Source organism: Fistularia commersonii, chromosome 30 (genome assembly GCF_037954325.1).
Source record: "Fistularia commersonii isolate RoL2024-O1a breed Wild chromosome 30, RoL_Fcom_v1.0, whole genome shotgun sequence".
In the NCBI taxonomy this organism is placed as follows: Eukaryota; Metazoa; Chordata; class Actinopteri; order Syngnathiformes; family Fistulariidae; genus Fistularia; species Fistularia commersonii.
In genome coordinates this window covers 10,612,533-10,629,189 of record NC_141313.1, presented here as the reverse complement: position 1 = coordinate 10,629,189, position 16,657 = coordinate 10,612,533, and the positions used below count along the sequence as shown (strand labels likewise).

The 16,657-nt window shown below is 37.4% G+C and overlaps 1 protein-coding gene across 3 annotated transcripts in view; it reads left to right on the top strand.

The window, feature by feature from the left end:
- Positions 1-746: 746 nt before the first annotated feature.
- phactr4a (phosphatase and actin regulator 4a) overlaps positions 747-16,657 on the top strand; it is a 40,304-nt gene continuing 24,393 nt past the window's right edge. Inside the window, exons 1-2 of one of the 3 annotated variants that reach the window (XM_086178374.1) lie at positions 747-1,045; positions 8,555-8,599. In XM_086178374.1, coding sequence (XP_086034500.1) covers positions 8,587-8,599 — 13 coding nt within the window. In that variant the 5' untranslated portion in view covers positions 747-1,045; positions 8,555-8,586. Of the gene's footprint in view, positions 1,046-8,554; positions 8,600-10,651; positions 10,890-16,657 lie in introns of those variants that run through there. The other 2 variants (XM_086178372.1, XM_086178373.1) reach the window with 2 other exon arrangements.

Genomic DNA, 16,657 nt, shown 5'->3' with positions numbered 1-16,657 from the left:
ATAGGCGACTTTTGCAACCTCTCGGTTACAATACCTTTAAATGGTGATTCATTTGACTCCATCTTATATCATGTATAAAAAAATATAAATTTATTTTTAGAATATGATTGCACATTTCTTATAATTTCTTAAGGTGTGATCGCAGTCCAATGTTCAAATGCTTCGAGCATGCGCACTGATGTACGCATTTTCCTGCTTTTATACTCCTTAAACATATTCGCTTTCACATCGTTTTTTGTTTTAATGCTTGTTTTCTCTGATTTTTGGTTGTGGTTTGGGGGTGCAATTATTAATATTTATTTATTTATTTATTTATTCAAACCTGGATTTTTTTAACCTCTTGAATTAAGTGGGAACAGTTTGTTATATTGCAGGCTTGTGTGTCGTGGCCATCAACAGCTATTGCTCATTAAACAGACATTTTACCGTCACCCGGGTGTTTCTTTGAACAAAATGCGACAATTTAAAACAAACCGGTGGTCTACAAAGTATGTGGCTGATCATAAAAAAAGAAAGACATTACATTACAAAATGTTATTTTTGACCTCTAAAGATTTAGGGGCATACATTTCAAAGTTCAAAGTTTTACGTCACGAAAATATATACTTTGAGGAGGACTTCCGGGTTGGTCTTGATTTGGTCACGTTGGTGCGCGGAGGTGTGGTTTAGGCAAACCCCTCAGGTGGGAGGGGGGCAACCTCGGCGAACATACCGTATCAGTAGTGCGCATGCGCTGCGGGGTATAATCTCTCACTCGTGAGTTAAACAACGTTTCAACACCTTTTAACAGCGACGTATTAACTGGACTGTGTTAGAGATAATTTTATCTTTGTGTTTACACCACACGGAAATTTGTTAAAATAAGGGATTAATCAGCATCTGTGACTTTTCGCTGGATTTGGTGGTCGGTGTAGCTGGTTCCGTCTGAAATTCTCCCCATGATGGACAGAAGCGACAAGTGTCATCGGTAATCGGGGTCAACAAGAGCACAGGAAACTTATTTTAGGATCTCTCCCGGAACATTGAAAAGGGGCCAAAAGAAAAGGTGAGGCATGAATACTCTTCCGTGTTGCCAGAAATCTATTGTGTAGAAATCTATCCATGTGTACAAGATAAAGGTTAGCCACCTGTTGCTCTAACAGTCAAGCTAACAGTCACGTACTAGCGCCGCGTCCTAAACCAAGAAACTAAACTCCGGTGTAAAACAATATTCATGAGAAAAGTCTACAACATGTCTCCTGTCAGCGAGTCTACTGTTTTACACTGTATCTTCATGACAAGACTTAAATGTTGGTAAACAACTGATATTTTGTTCGCGTGGGAACGTCATTATTAGTTGACGGTGCTCTAATAACTGAAAATATACGTCCGAATTACATTGCCTTGGCTTTGGTTTGCTTGACTCAGAGGGGAAATAGGCTTTAGTTATCAGTTATTTGTCCTCTCTCTCCCCGCATTCCTTTCTCAGGCCTGTTCACTTGTTCCAACAAGCACGCTGTGCTTTTAAAGACCTGAAATACCCGACAGGAGCGAACTTAATTCTCAAAGATGGAAGACAAAAGGAACTGCAGCTTTTTGTGTTTGTGCAAAAGTATTGTATTGTAATCAGGTCACTCACCTGATGTTTTGTGTGCAGAAATGAGGACGGTAGTAGTGTTGGGCTGGACATGTACGTATTAGACAATAATTATATTATTTTTACACTATAACTTGATATGCTTATACTGAATGAATCATAACAGTGTTAAATGATGAAAAGTAAACTTTTTCACTCATCAGTTATTTTTTTTATTCATCGGCTTTTATTCCATTTGGAATGATAATGAGACATGGCTCCATGAATAGGATACTTTACAGACCATAAGATAACAGTGACATTTAATATACACAACAAACTTATAGATAGTAGCTCCCATTTTTTTTTTTTCAGCAATGATGTATGAATTGGAATATTTCCACAGTTGTGTGACTCTTCTGAAATCTCAACCTCTATCTCAACTGCACTGATTGCTTGCAGACTGTCATCAACATAGTAATTTCAGTTATTGAGCAGCCCCCTATTTTCTATTATAATAATAATTTATCCTCCATCCTTTATTAGTCCCTGTGGGGAAATTCGTTCTCTGCATTTAATCCATCATGGATGAACCATGAGCAGTAAGCATGCCGTCCACCAGCGCCAGGGGAGCAGTTAGGGGTTCAGTGTCTGCTGCTCTGGCACTGGTGGACGCTTCTGTCCTAATAACCTCATTTATGATGTTCACTTTAATTCAAAAGCAGGGCTTTTATGTTAATCTTTGTGCTCTCATACCTGCTCTGACTATGAACTCTTGCTTGCTGCTGCTTCCTCTTTTATTTTCAGTTTATGCATTTTTAAATTGAGAGCAATTATGTTCGAGGGGAAGCTTGAATTCATATTGGGGGGATGCTTGACCCAAGAGTTAAATAATCAGTCTTATCTAAATTCCTGACAGATGTCACGGTAGTTAGAGCTTCCCCGTCACAGCAGGCAGGTCTCTGGTTCGATTCCAAGAGGGGGCCTTTTTCGTGTGGAGTTCAGAAGTTATATAAATGGGTTTCTTCCAGGTTCTCCAATTTTCCCAATCCAAAACATGCACTAGATCAGTTTGACACTCTGTATTGCCCTCATATTAATGGGACAGTGAATAGTTGCATTTATGTGACCCCATGACCCACCGCTCCGGGATTGCATGCTGGGATAGGCTCCAGTTTCACTGCAACCCTAAGCATCGGATGTGCGGTATAGATAATGAATGAATGAATAAAACCAGACACGTTTTAAAATGGGAAATAATTCTCTCTCTGGTCCATGCAGGATTGCAGGATGTTTATATAGTTTTATTTTGATCTGTTTTAACGCATTACTGAAGAAAGGAAAGAAGCGCTAGAGGTAGCAGAGATGAAGATATTGAGGTTCTCTTTGGGAGTGACAAGTATGGATAGGATCAGGAGTCCATCAGAGGGACAGCACATATGAGATGTTTTGGAAATGAAGTCTGCAGATGACAGCACCCATTTTTGTCGATGAGGAACAAAAGAAAAAGAAAAATATTAGGTGCCGGGATTTCTCAATCTTACCAGATTGGCTAGCTAAATGTTCGAGCTTGTTGTTGTTGCACTGAATCCATGCAGATTTTTATTTAAATAAAGGTACTGTTAGCCTTTTTATTTTTTTGACACAGGAATCAGCACAGAATCACAATTATATCAAGCGTAAATCTAAAATGTGGGCTCTGTACCAAAAAACGAGCGGAGTATAGAATTCCGTTATTGGGATTACATTGTTTATAGTCAATTTGGAGATCTGAAAAAGTCAAATACAAACAAGTTTGAATGAGAAAAAAACAAGACTTTATATCAGGAAGATGACAAACACACATATCAGAGAAGTGTTTTAAAGGTTCTGTGTATAAGCTTGGATTGTATTTGTCAGCTAGTGCAAGCTTTTCAAAGGCTTACTGAGGTCCACGCTGTTTGCGCCAAATGAAAGTCCAACTTCATTTAGCAACTGCCAAGTCCGCAGAATGAACTCGGCACAATGGCTGATTGTGCTGCTCTCAGCGAGCAGAGCTCTGCCTTTTATCTGCTGAACTGGGAGTTCTTCGTATTCTAAGTGGAAGGTTACACTGAGCAAACAGAAATTTATAAAAACGAAAAACAGAACAGGAACGTCAACTAGAACATTCCATTTCTTAATCTTGTATTATAACGCAATTCTTTTTTCCAAACTGAAAACATTACTTTTTCAGTTCCATTGTTCAGTCATATTTGTAATGAGCTTCTCTGACACCAGCAGGTGTTTTGATGTTTTAATTCAGAGATAGGCTTATAATACGCTTGTGTCCCTTGCAGAGCCTTGAAGGAAATCATTGAGTTCATGCAGTTTTGTAATGTGCGCTGTGTTATATTTGATCCTTGTGATGAGTAGATTATCAAGAGACCCAAAACCACTGTGTTTTGTTGAACCAGAACAAGGTTTGAATTGCTGAACATGGTCTCTGCATGTCGAATGTACCTCACATGATGCTTTCAAATGCTTTCAGCTAATATATTGGAATGTGTTTGTTTTTCAAGATGGATGTTAAAACATATACAGAGTTCAGCTCGCTGTACTTATCAGCTAACTCATGAATGGCCGTTATACTTTTACAAGAGGGCGATAGGTGTAATATGATGACCAAAAGACGTTGGCAACAAATGCACAAATTTTTAGTTTTTAAGAGGAAAACATGATTGTGATTTTGATATAGACATGTAATATACATCATATTTATTGTTACAGGGGCATATAACACCTAAGTGTATCTTAAGTTAGATTTGCATCTAATTTGGTCTTCCATGGTTCACTGGCAGAAATGAATGTGACAATATAATAACTAAGGAACAAATCATAATTAAATTGTTCAGCATCTGTATTTGTTTGTAAAGAAGATTAAATAACAGAAATCAATGAATTGTAACACTATGCCTTTGATTAGTATAAGTTATTTTGGAATAGAGGTGAAGAGAATACAAGCAAAATCATGATTAAGTAGGTCGCAATCATTTTCTGACCACAAAGTATTAATGATTTCATTATATCACTTCATAAACAATATAAACTTCCTGCTTAGCGCATTTCAAAAGGCTATTTTAAAGTTCCATTTTTTTGTGTGGGTCTTTTCATGTTGGTTTAAACATTGCTTATAGCATAGGAGTTAGGACATAATAATGGTGGTGTATGTTTGCACTCCTGTGAATGTACTGAAACACCGCTGACTCCTGTCACAAAACCTGAAAGTCTGGATGCCATTTTATCCAAGTTGTACTTTGGTTTGCTGGGATGGTCTTTGTGAGGCAAGTACACTGTAAACAAACTGGAGCCATGGTGTAAAAACAGCCATGACTTAATCAAGAGTCCACACAGGCTGTTTGAGCCTGTGACCAGACTTGTGCATACTTGTGTGTTTGCAGTGTGCATTTGATTGTGTTCCTGCAGGTGTATGCTCATGTTGCTGCCTCCAAGCCAGTGCTTGGGAGATGATATTTGAGAATACTGTTTGGCTGCAGTATCACTGAACTTGGTGTATTGAATTATTTGTGAGTCGAAGTGTATATCAACACATCCTTCGTCACTGTCAGGTTAAACATAGTAAGTAATCAATAATGGGGCTAATTTAATGATAAAATTGTAACTTTGTTACATACCATAAAGCCTGTGAGTAAATTGCAGTAATACTTGTTTCACAATTATAACTCAAATTCCACAATACGGTTGCACAACTTCATCTCACAGGCATGTTCTGGGGGATGTTATTGAAGAGACCAAGATTAAAGTTGCAGAAGAAACAGTGGCATCTTAAAAGACCGTTTCCTTCATAGTCCATACAGAAGATTTTGAAAATCACAATGTTAACCAAATATTGTTGCTCAACCTGTTTCTATGTATTTGAATTGAGACTGAACAAAATAATGTACAATACAAAAATGTGTGGATTGATTAGCGTGAATTGTAGACAGCAACTTAAGAGCAATAGCAGGTTTAAGACTGAAAGATAAGCAAAAAGAAATGAAACCTTGTGGTTAATTTTACAAATATTGTAGCTTCATTTTTTTACAAATGGTAATATTTGCACATTTGACAGATATTTTTTGTATTCTGTACCTAGAATGTTTCCTAGCTTTAATGTCATTTATCTAAATCATTTGTGGCTCATTAAACAAAAAAATATCCATTATCAATGATGGAATGTTATGTAAAATATATAATTGGTAATGACCTGGGACTCGCCCAAACCAGTTTAACTGAAACAGTGGACAAGCTAGACAATTGCCTGTTGTTGGAAAACATAAGCTTCTCAATTTTTAGGTTTTCTTATTTTTGTTTTAGTTTGCATTACCTCTATTGTATTAATAACCTTGTAACCCACTAACATCAATAGCTATAAAGATATCCTATCTTTAGGCTTTGGAAAACCATTTGCTTATTTCCAAGACCTTCAATGCTTTTTTTCAGAGTAATATAAATGTATGTAAGCTATTGCCTTTTGATAACTGTACGCCTGAGTTGTTTATTAAATTTCAACCTTATTTTTGCCCTTTTTTCCACATTTAATTCACTGAATTCAAAATAACATAATTTTTCTTTCATCCGTCCTTTAACTGTCCCGTGTGATACTTTTTAAACTTCCTTCCAGGTAGTTTGCAAATAGAGTAAACAACTATTAAATGATAGATGTTGCTTTATAATCCAATATCTAGTTTTCCAACTATTTGCATAGTCTTTGTCCTTCTTAACTTCAGAGCACAATTTGTTTCCTTTTTGTTTTATTTAAAATGTTGAAACAGTATTATTACTATTTTGTATTTTGGTCCAGCATATGCACTGCCCCCTTTTTGTTCTGTTTCCTTTGCTTGAATCCCCTGTCAGAGAATGCTCTACAGTACTGGGAACGTATCAGCCTTGCGCCTTAAACTGCAAACATTCAAATGATTGATTTTGGAAATGAATCAGTGTAAACACTGCTAAAGAAAAAGTACTCTGCTCATTTATGAAAACATTTGCTATTGTTACACCCAATCCCTCATATCTTTGACACATAAACATTTCTGTTAGGGAAGCAATCTACAGCTGCTTCCAAGAACAGCCCACAGACAGAGCGGGACGTTTCAATGATCAATAATCGCATTGTTGTACCTTAAGTGACCATCAGCAAAGTCTACTTACTCATCCACTGCAATCACTTACTCCTCCAGTTTATGTTTGTCGCTTTCATAATGTTTTGATACTGTTAGGTTTCAATCATCAACTTCCTCCTCTGTTAAACGGTGACTTTTGGTCCCCTGCAGTTGTTTTAATTGAATTGATCTGTACACAGACTTTGAAAAACTGTTTTCTGGCTGTTGAAGATGCTATGTATAAAAAGGTTTTGTCCAATCTGTTTTGGAAAATATACATGGGACATCATTGATACATTTCTGCTTTTTTTTTGTTTTTGCTTTTCCTGTTTTTCAAGTTTCTTACCCCCCAGCATTCTTGGGACCTTAAGAAAATGCTCTACGGTAGCTTGGGGTAGATAGCCTCAACAAATATCTCACCCGATCTCTAAAATATAATGTCACTGGAGTCTAGTTGACTCATCAGCTCCAAGCTGCAGTGGGAGAAGCACAAAGGCTTCTGAATTCATTGCACTAGTCATCCACAATTCATTCATCCACAAGATGATAATACCTTGAATAGCTTCCTCTGCTTCGTTGTTTTGCAGGCTGTCCAGTCAAGCAGAGAGCAGTTCAAAGTCCTGTGGTAAATCAAAGGCCCTTGCAGCTTGTGCTATGCTCCAGCTGGGCTGTTTAACCAGTAATATATAGGGGTATCTTTTCAAATCGTGATTGTGAAAAGCAGCAGCAGTGACTTCTTATCTGGCCTGTTTTTTTTTTTTATGAGAAATGAGCTCTCGTGTTACTACACAACTTCATGAATACTCAAAAAAAAAACCTACTGGTATATGCTTGAACTGCATGAATTCTCCATAGACGTTACCTGACAACTGTGTGAATACTTCACACGCATGACAACACAATAAAATTATATTTTCGGCTGCCCATGTATGAGTAGACATAATGAAACATATTACATGTTGCACTTTATTGGATCAGCAAAAACACAAACAATTCATCAGGAGATCACAGTACTCTCTCAGAGTTCTGTAGAGAGTTTACTCTGAGTTCATTATTCCATAATTAACCAGATTGCAGTATTTTATAATGGTTTGGATTAATAGAAATGTTTTGGGTCCATTTTGGTGTTCATAAAATGTCGAAAAACATGCCAGAATGATATGGAGCTATTTTTATATCACCATTGTAGCTTAAAGATAGAATCAAATATCACAGCGGTTTTAAAATCCGTAACAATGGATAAAAGGTAGAGAGAACAGTTGCACTAATTTGGCTTTTCTGCACAACTACAGGTGCACAGTGAGCAGGAATTAAGACTTGAGAAGACTGGAATTAAGACTGTAGAAGAAACATCTGCTTTCTAGTGACTTTGCACATAGTTTAATATGATATGAAAGATTGTTGATTAATTACTGCCCTTTGGAATGCAAAGTTCTCGCACCAAATTATCAAGTTTGTAGGGACATTTGTCTTCAAAACACAAACTATCCTAGTTTTGCAGCCGGTTAAAAAGTTGAAAGAATACTGGTATATATAGCTACCCCTTTACAGATGTTTTGCACAGCTATTATTATTATTATTATTGTTATTATTATTATTCATAATAATCACAAAATTATTTAGAATCCCTTTGTTTTCTCAGTTGAAAAGTAATGTTTGATGTGAAATTGTCTTCAGAGTGTGATATTAATAATAGTGTATTTTTTATATTTTACAACACGTATATTCAGCTAACACAAGAAAGGGAGAGCCTCTGTCATCCTCATGTATAACAAAAAACTAAAGTCTGTATCTACTAATGAATGCACATTTTTATTATTAACAGTCTAAATAGAATTATAAATGTATAATAATGTGTTTTATTTATGTCTTGCAGAAGCTGCTGATTTCGGAGTTTTAAAAATTGTGATGGAAAAGTCTGGTAAGAACAACATTTTCTTCAAAATAGACATTTCAGTTTATGACGTTGGACTCAAGTCTGTTGAAATATACCTTCACTCTAAAAATGACTGAATATTCGGTCGAGTAACAGGCAAAGATCAGATTTGACCATCACCAACCTATTTTATGTACTTCGTTTGAACAAAATGTATCCTATGACATTGCTTAAAGTGGAGACAAAAGTATTGCTGTTTGAAAGTGTGCAACTTATAAGGCTCATAGGTAGTCGGAGGTTTTTGGTTATTTAATTTTATTTTGGGGGGAAGGGAGGGGGTTACAATTCCTCTCCCTTCAGCCGCAGGGAATCTCAAAATCTTTGTACTTAAGACACTTTATAGCCTTGACTTGTTACTTGGACACTTTATAGTTTTATTTGTATTTCTTATTCTCTTATACTGTTTTTACAATTTCCTACTATTATTTATTATTGTTATGTTTTACTTGAAACTCTTGCATAACAATTTCCTTAGGGATAAATAAAGTTGTTCTTATTCTTATTCTTATGACAGACTAGAAAAAAATCCACTTGTGCTCATAATCAGATTTTTGTCTGCAGTGATATGTATAATTTCCCAGTTAACACTGGGTAATCAAAGTTACACCTGTAATTGTCATTTCATGTCATATATTTTACAGTTTTATAGAAAAAAATGTTTTAACTCTTTGACTATTAAAACATCTCCGGAACCTATTTAGGAGAATCACTTGAAATGCTCAGTGCTGTAAGAGCAGAAACAAGAAAACAGTACTTCCCTTGTATGCTACAAGATATACAATATGAATTACAAGTGCTGCTTAGTGAAACTGTCATCATGATACTCTGGAGTATCATGACAGAATGTGGTGAATCATCTAACACAGCAAAGGTAAAAGGTAAAAAAGCAAAGGTATCGCTTTTGTGACGCGTTTAAGTGTTGACACGGCAGTCATCTGATTCACTCTTACACTGAGGACACACCTATATTTTATTGCAGCTTGTTGTATCATCACCCAGTGTGCCTTCAATCAGCAAATGATTACATCCTAGTTGTATACATGTTGCTGCTTAGGTTGAACTGTAATCGTGTTTTTCAGAACTCTGTGTGTGTGTGTGTGGGGGGGGGGGGGGGGGTTACATAAATGTTGTGCCTCTTATGGGCCATCAGCACCAACAGGATCTTGTGGAATGTCTGCCCATACTTGCTTGGCCCTGTGGCCAAACAGCAGAATACCTCTCCCTCCCTTCTCCCTAAAATGAATTACAAACGTGAATAAAAAAGAAATGAATAAGTGAAAAAAAAAAAGAAATCAGATCATGGAACAGTTTAATTTCTCCTTATTTTATGGGCATCCATAACCAAATATAAATGGATATTTTCAAAGTCTTCACGAAATACCACAGAGACTTTGTATTCAAGACCCCTGATGCCCACACAGGTATTTCTTTAATCAATAAATGATAAATGGCCAACCTTGATTTACCAGTTTTGTCCCACATGGCAAAATGTGTTTCAGTGAGGAGAGGAAAATCATGTTTGAAGCTGCTTTGTCAAGTAAAGCCATGGAAGTTTATCAGCTGTGGTCAAGTTAACTAATATCACTTATCACTTGAAACCAAGTTGCTGAATAACATTTGCCCACCACTTTGCACACTTTAGTTTTTAAAGGACAGGATCTGAGGGGTTACCAGACACCTCCACTGTGTTACTTCCTTTGGTATCGTGCTTTACCTCATGGTTTACCTTCCACTTCTCAGGTTACCGCACACTAAAAAGTACAGCTCTCGCTCTTCCAAGACAAGTGTTGTCAAGTCCGTAAAATGGCACCTCGTTGGGACTGTCCTCTGTCTTGCAATTCTTTCAAGCCTTGATGGCTGGATTGATTAGTCCTCAAAGCTGGCTTCTTATGATTTTTGCCTTTGAAAAACAGCATCTAAAGTTGTTAGATTACCCTTTTGGTGTACCTTATTTATAAAGTTAGTTCTCCAAAACGGGAGGGACTAAGAAAGCCAGTGTGTTTCTGTTGAATGAAGGGAGGAGGAAGGGAGGGGGGAGAGTGAGTAAGCAAGCCAGCCAAGTCTGAGAGACGGGACTAAATGCACACGGGGTGTCGAGACAACTTGTACTTACAGGAGCTGCATGTTAAACTGAAAGATCAAGGTGGCTATATTTTCTTTCCTGCCGCGGCCCTGTGGAGAGGCAGGGCCTGGCAGGCCAGCGGAGGCAAAAGGCATAGCATGGGACACAGTGCTAGCATGGAGTCATTGGCACAGCAACCAACACAATGCAAGGGTGAGTCCACTGACTGAGACTCCATTTTTATTCACCTTAATTTGGTAATAGTTTTTGACTAGAATATTTACATTACCTGAGATTCGGAAGAAGACTATTTCGTTGAAGTGCAGGTGTTTTGAATCAAGAGAGCAACTGTGTGGCAGCAGGCGCAGACAGGTGGAGAGGAATGCATGTAGAAGGAATGTGGTGATTGTGAAATTCACCTCACACACAGCACTGCATCCCCTTGTGAAACTATTTCTCAACCTCAAGATCTGGAACCACATGGCACTACCTGACACCGGTTCTTTCACTGTGAATCCATTTTATGAATTTGACATGGAGTATTCATTTACATGTTTCAACAGTATCTAATTGCTCTCTTAAGCTTTAAACTGTATGGCAGAGATAATAACTATTCACATCCTCATAACCGGTTTTTGCTGTCAAAATTCGCAATTTTCATTGAAACCTGTTGTCAAGTCTTCCCATGTCAATCTGTAGTTTCTATGATTAGACATGACAGATCATGGCCAAAATGATGAAGATCAGAACAACAACAAAAAACAAAAACAGTGAAGGGGGGAGAGGACGAACGAGAAACTGGACGAAACAAATGGAAGGAAAAGCAGATAGCTTGCAAGCTGAGGCAATGCGAGCTGTCTATTGTTCATTTGTTTATCCTCTAAACTATTGCTGTATTGCCCAGTCCTCCAGTTTTATAAATGGTGAAATTGGTCGGGTACTCTGTACTTCAAGTCTTTCAAAAATTGGTAGTGACTTTGAAAGTTAGATAGTGTGTCCCCAGCTTTGATATGTCAAAGTGCAACCTTTCAATGATAACAGGAATGTTGTTCAAAACAAATTCTTTCCAATGATCCAATGCATTTCCAAACGTGACATTTTTAGCCTTAAAAATAGTTTTACATAAATATATATATATATAAAGCTTAAATCAAAAAATCAAAAAACCTTTATAAATAAGTTGTAAACAGTAATTCCAAATATAATCAGCATATGTACTACACCTTTGGCTCTGATAAAATCGTTGTTCCAGTAGTGCATTTGAATTTTTTTTTTTGGTACCTCCTAATAGGCCAGTTCTGATCTATATAATTACTTTATACATTGGACATTTTGTTTTACTAAACAGCAACATCCTGTTAATAATATATTTCTGGGTGAGTATTTGCTTGATAGGTTAGTGTCAGGTTTTTGTTCAAACACAGCACTGAAAAAAGTAAATTTAGAACATCCTCTTTGGTAACATGTTTACTCACTATGCAAAATTTTAACCTGTTAGATAACACAAGTCATTTTTTTAGACCAATCGCAGTATTTCTTCTACAGATCAGTCATTGTGTTGGTGATCAGTCGGAGGCTTGGAGGACTGTAGTTGTCTGTATTTTCTTCATTCTCCTCAGTTCTCTGCACTTTCTTTGAAAATAAGCCATTTCTGGTGGTCTTTTGTAGAAACATCTCAACACTCCGTGATTCAGTTAGAGCTAAGTCACTGCCATCTTACTCCTTGAAATTGTGGTATCCACTGATGTTTTGGCTGCGCCAGAACTACCTGTGAGGGTTAGAGTTCCCAGACCTGTGTGTGCTTGTGGGTCGGTATTTCACAAATACAGGCCACAGCTTGCTTTGTATCATACAATAGAAGACTGTCTTTAGTTATTACATCTCTGTGTCCAGAGGAAATACCTGTATTTTTTGCTAACATGGAAGGCCGTTAAAATTGCTTTGACTTTTAAACTTTCACATTTTTGATTTTATTAGTTTAGTATGTTCACATGTACCAGGGACCAAATATTGATGGAACTAAATACACAAGTTCATTGAAATACAGTGTACATGTCCTATATTTAAATGAATAAATAAATAGCCTGGACTTTGTATCACAGCACACATTGTGCAGGGCACAGTGACGTTCGGTGTATGAAGATGTAATGGTAAGGACTGCAATTTGTGTATGATACAGTGTATACTGTATTATGGGATTTATGTGTTCAACAGAGTGATGGCTTATGGGGAGAAACAAAACACAAATTAATCTTGTGTCTGTTGAAGCTGGCGTATAGTGTACTTTACCGCATTCCAGAGGGGAGAGGTACTGTTAGTATCCACAGAGTGATTAGTCTTTTCTTTGCAATATAAACCCCTGGATCTCCATACAAATAGCAAGGTGTGGCTAAAAATTAAGTAGTAAACTAATTACTTAAAGCATTTTCTTCAGTCATGCTGATGGTTGATGGTAATTTATTAGGCCCTAAAACATTCACATTAACCAGTGACTCTTCATTGATTAATGGCCTTTCCTTATCTAAAGCACTCGTGCAAAAATGTTTAAGTTGTCAAAACTACCAAACACCATTACATTCATGAAAACAAAAATTACAGTTATGCAAATGTTTAGAGCAAATTTCTGACTTCTGCACAAACAGTCCACTTTAAGTTTAAAAGAAGCCTAGGAGTGAGCTTTTGTACCGCTAAATCTATTATTTACAGATGACTGCTTGGTCAAACAATCCAAGCATATGTTTTGCTTACTAGAATGAGAAAACATTGAAGTGCTGCTGTCAACAAATCAGGTTATTTTTTCTGAGATTAGCTTAAACCACCGATCATTTTCATGATGAATGTATGTACGAGATCTGATAGTAATCTCATAGTAATGTTTTAACCGTTTCAATCCTTGGTATGTAAGGCAAGGTGTTCATTATTAGAAAACAAATTTTATGACAAGATGACAGATGACAAGTGTTAATGGCCATTCAAATGGATGTTTGGCATTTATAAATCTCAGAATCTAAATCTCCTCCTTTATTTATCAATTAGCTGCCAACAACAAACAAACAAACAAAAAAAATGCATCTTTGAGATTTCTTTTTTTACAACTCAATATATAGTCCTTATCTGTGTGGCTTTGCGTCATCTTAAGGTTAGTCCTACACTGATCTTGCTGGTGTCCTTGAGCAAGACATTGATACAACTTCTAACCGCCAGCATTAGAATATGAACATTATTGGGTGAACACAGACTGTAGGGAGTAAGTACGGCTTAGGCATTTGTCATACATTTTATGCGATAAGATTTTATGAGAGTAAAAGCCTGAATATAAATTTGACATTTGGAATGGAGTGTTTGTTTTGATGCCAACACAACTCTCATCACATGTATCACTCAGTTGCATTTGCATGTTTAACCTAAGTCAGATTGCAGTTTATATATAACCCCTATAAGCTTGTGAGCCACTATGGAAATTAGTGCCTCCATACTACCTGCTACACCCTTTTATTTGTTTGTTATATAAAGGCTGTTCTTAAAGTCACCTCATGGTCATCTGCCATGTCACTAGTATTGATATTTGATGTTAGTGTGGTATTGACACACAGCTCTATGGGCTCTCTGTGACAATAGCTCCGACCAACAATCATAATGTATGTGTGTGTGTGTGTGTGTGTGCAGGGCTGCTTTTGAAAGAGAGAGCTAAAACAGAGGTATCTAGACTGAAAACATTTTAACAAGATTTTTTGAATGCTGTCAGACAGCATTGATCTCAATTGGAAGTACAAGTTACATTCAATTCATGACTGATCAAACTTTGCTAGCGGAGCTTAACTGTCCTCCAGATTTGAATCTAGGACAGATCAATAATTAACTGGTTTCAGGTTTCATGTATATTTGTCATATACAGGTTAACCCAGTCGACAATGCAATGAAATGTTTTGGACAAGAAGAACCAGTCAAGTCACTATCCACAACACCAAAAAAAAAACAATAAATGCAAAATACGGTAAAATATAAACATTAAGATATGTTAAAATACACTTTGCCATATACATGTTCAAGGTCCGAAGCTAAAATTAAGAGTTTAAACATTTATAGTGTGTGAATGTATACATTTTTGCGTGACAATATGAGGTTAGTACGGTGCCTTAAACAGTTTATGATGCGTTAAGGAGCCTGACAGCCTGATCATAAAAGCTTTCAGTTATTTGGTGTGTATAGTCTCCTCTACCATCTACCAGATGGTAACAAGCAGAAAAGTTAATGTGCTGGATGGCTGTGGTTTTGATGAATGCTGTGCAGGCTATGGTAGATGTCTTGAAATATGGGAGTCGCTGATGATGTGCCGTGTCGTTTTTTTTCTGGCTGTGATTGGAGAAGGTGTACAATACTGTGGAGAGGCCAGCAATGCTCTATGGTCTGGAAGCAGTTACGATGACGAAAAGACAGGAGGCAGAGATGAAGATGCCAAAGTTCTCTTTGGGAGTGACCAGGATGGATAGGATCAGGAATGAGTCTATCAGAGGAACAGCACATGTTATATTTTTTGGAGAGGTCAGAGAAGCCAGACTGAGATTGTTCGGTCATACATGGAGGAGGGGTAGTGAATATATTGGTAGAGTCGGCACGAGGTCTCGAGGAAGACCAAAGAGAAGATATATGGACGATGTGAGAGAGGATAGGAAGGGAGTTTATGTGAGTGAGGATTCCAAGAATTGGGTTAGATGGAGAGGGTTGATTCGCTGTGGGGACCCCTGAAGGGAAAAGCCAAAAGGAGGAGAAGAAGAAGAAGAGACTGGAGAAGTTCCCACTGTGATACAGCCAGTCGACAGGCTCGCAATTGTGCACTTATAGAAGTTGCGGTACCTGTTGGTATTCATGCCAAACTTCCTCAACCTCTTTAAGAAATATTGTTTCTCATAAGCTTTCCTGAGCACAGTTTCTGTGTGTAGTGACCTTTAAATTCTTCTGAGATGTAGACTCAAAGGAATTTAAAGCGACTGACCCTTTTTAACTTGTCATTGCCAATGTGGTTGGTGAGGTGTTACCAATAGTCTGCTTTCATCTCATTTGTTTTACTGACATTCAGACACATGTTCTGCTTACACCAGCTAACCAATATTTTGGCCTCCTCTATAAAGGTGTTCTCATCATTGTATATGATGAGGCCCATGGTGGTTATGTTGCTAGAAAACTTAAAATATTGAATTTAAGCTCTGGCTAGGGGTATATCATGGGTAAGCAGGGAGTACAAGAGGGAGCTGAGGACACAGCCTTGTGGTTTCCCAGTGTTGAGGACCAAAGTGGAGGTGAAGTGGAAGCCAATTCTCTCCACCTGTGACCTATGGTCAGGAAGTCAAATATCCATCTGCAGATGGAGATATCCAGACCTAGATTAGTGAGCTTTTAGACCAGCTTGGAGTGAATGATTGTATTTAATACTGTGCTGAAGCAAATGAAAAGCATTCTTACAGATGTTTCCCCTGTAGAGGTGGTTTAGAGCAGTGTGTACCACCAGAGAAATGGCATCATCTGTAGGCCTGTTTGCTCTATCAGCAAACTGTATGGGTCCAGGTTATCAGGGAGGGAGGCTCAAATGTAGCCTTTGACTATGTGCTCAAACCACTTCATGATGACTGATGTCAGTACTACAGGGCAAAAGTTATTTAGACAGGATATGATGTGCGTGATGGATTTTCAAAGATCATATTTGATGCTTGGTAAGACTCAAGGTTCCCAAAGTTAAAGGCAGAGGTTTGCACTGTAAGTTTAACTTAAATGTCTGGCCCTATCCATGGTTTTTGATTTCAGTAAGTGCAGATGGAAGTATTGGGTTTAATGTCATCAATGCACTAACTGATATAACCTATAACAGAGACTCTGTACTCACTGATATTATCGTCAGCTTCTTCCTCAAAAATCTGCCAGTCAGATGCTGTGAAGCAGTCCTATAAGACCTCTTCAGCCCAGGGATCTGTTTTTTTTGTTTTTTT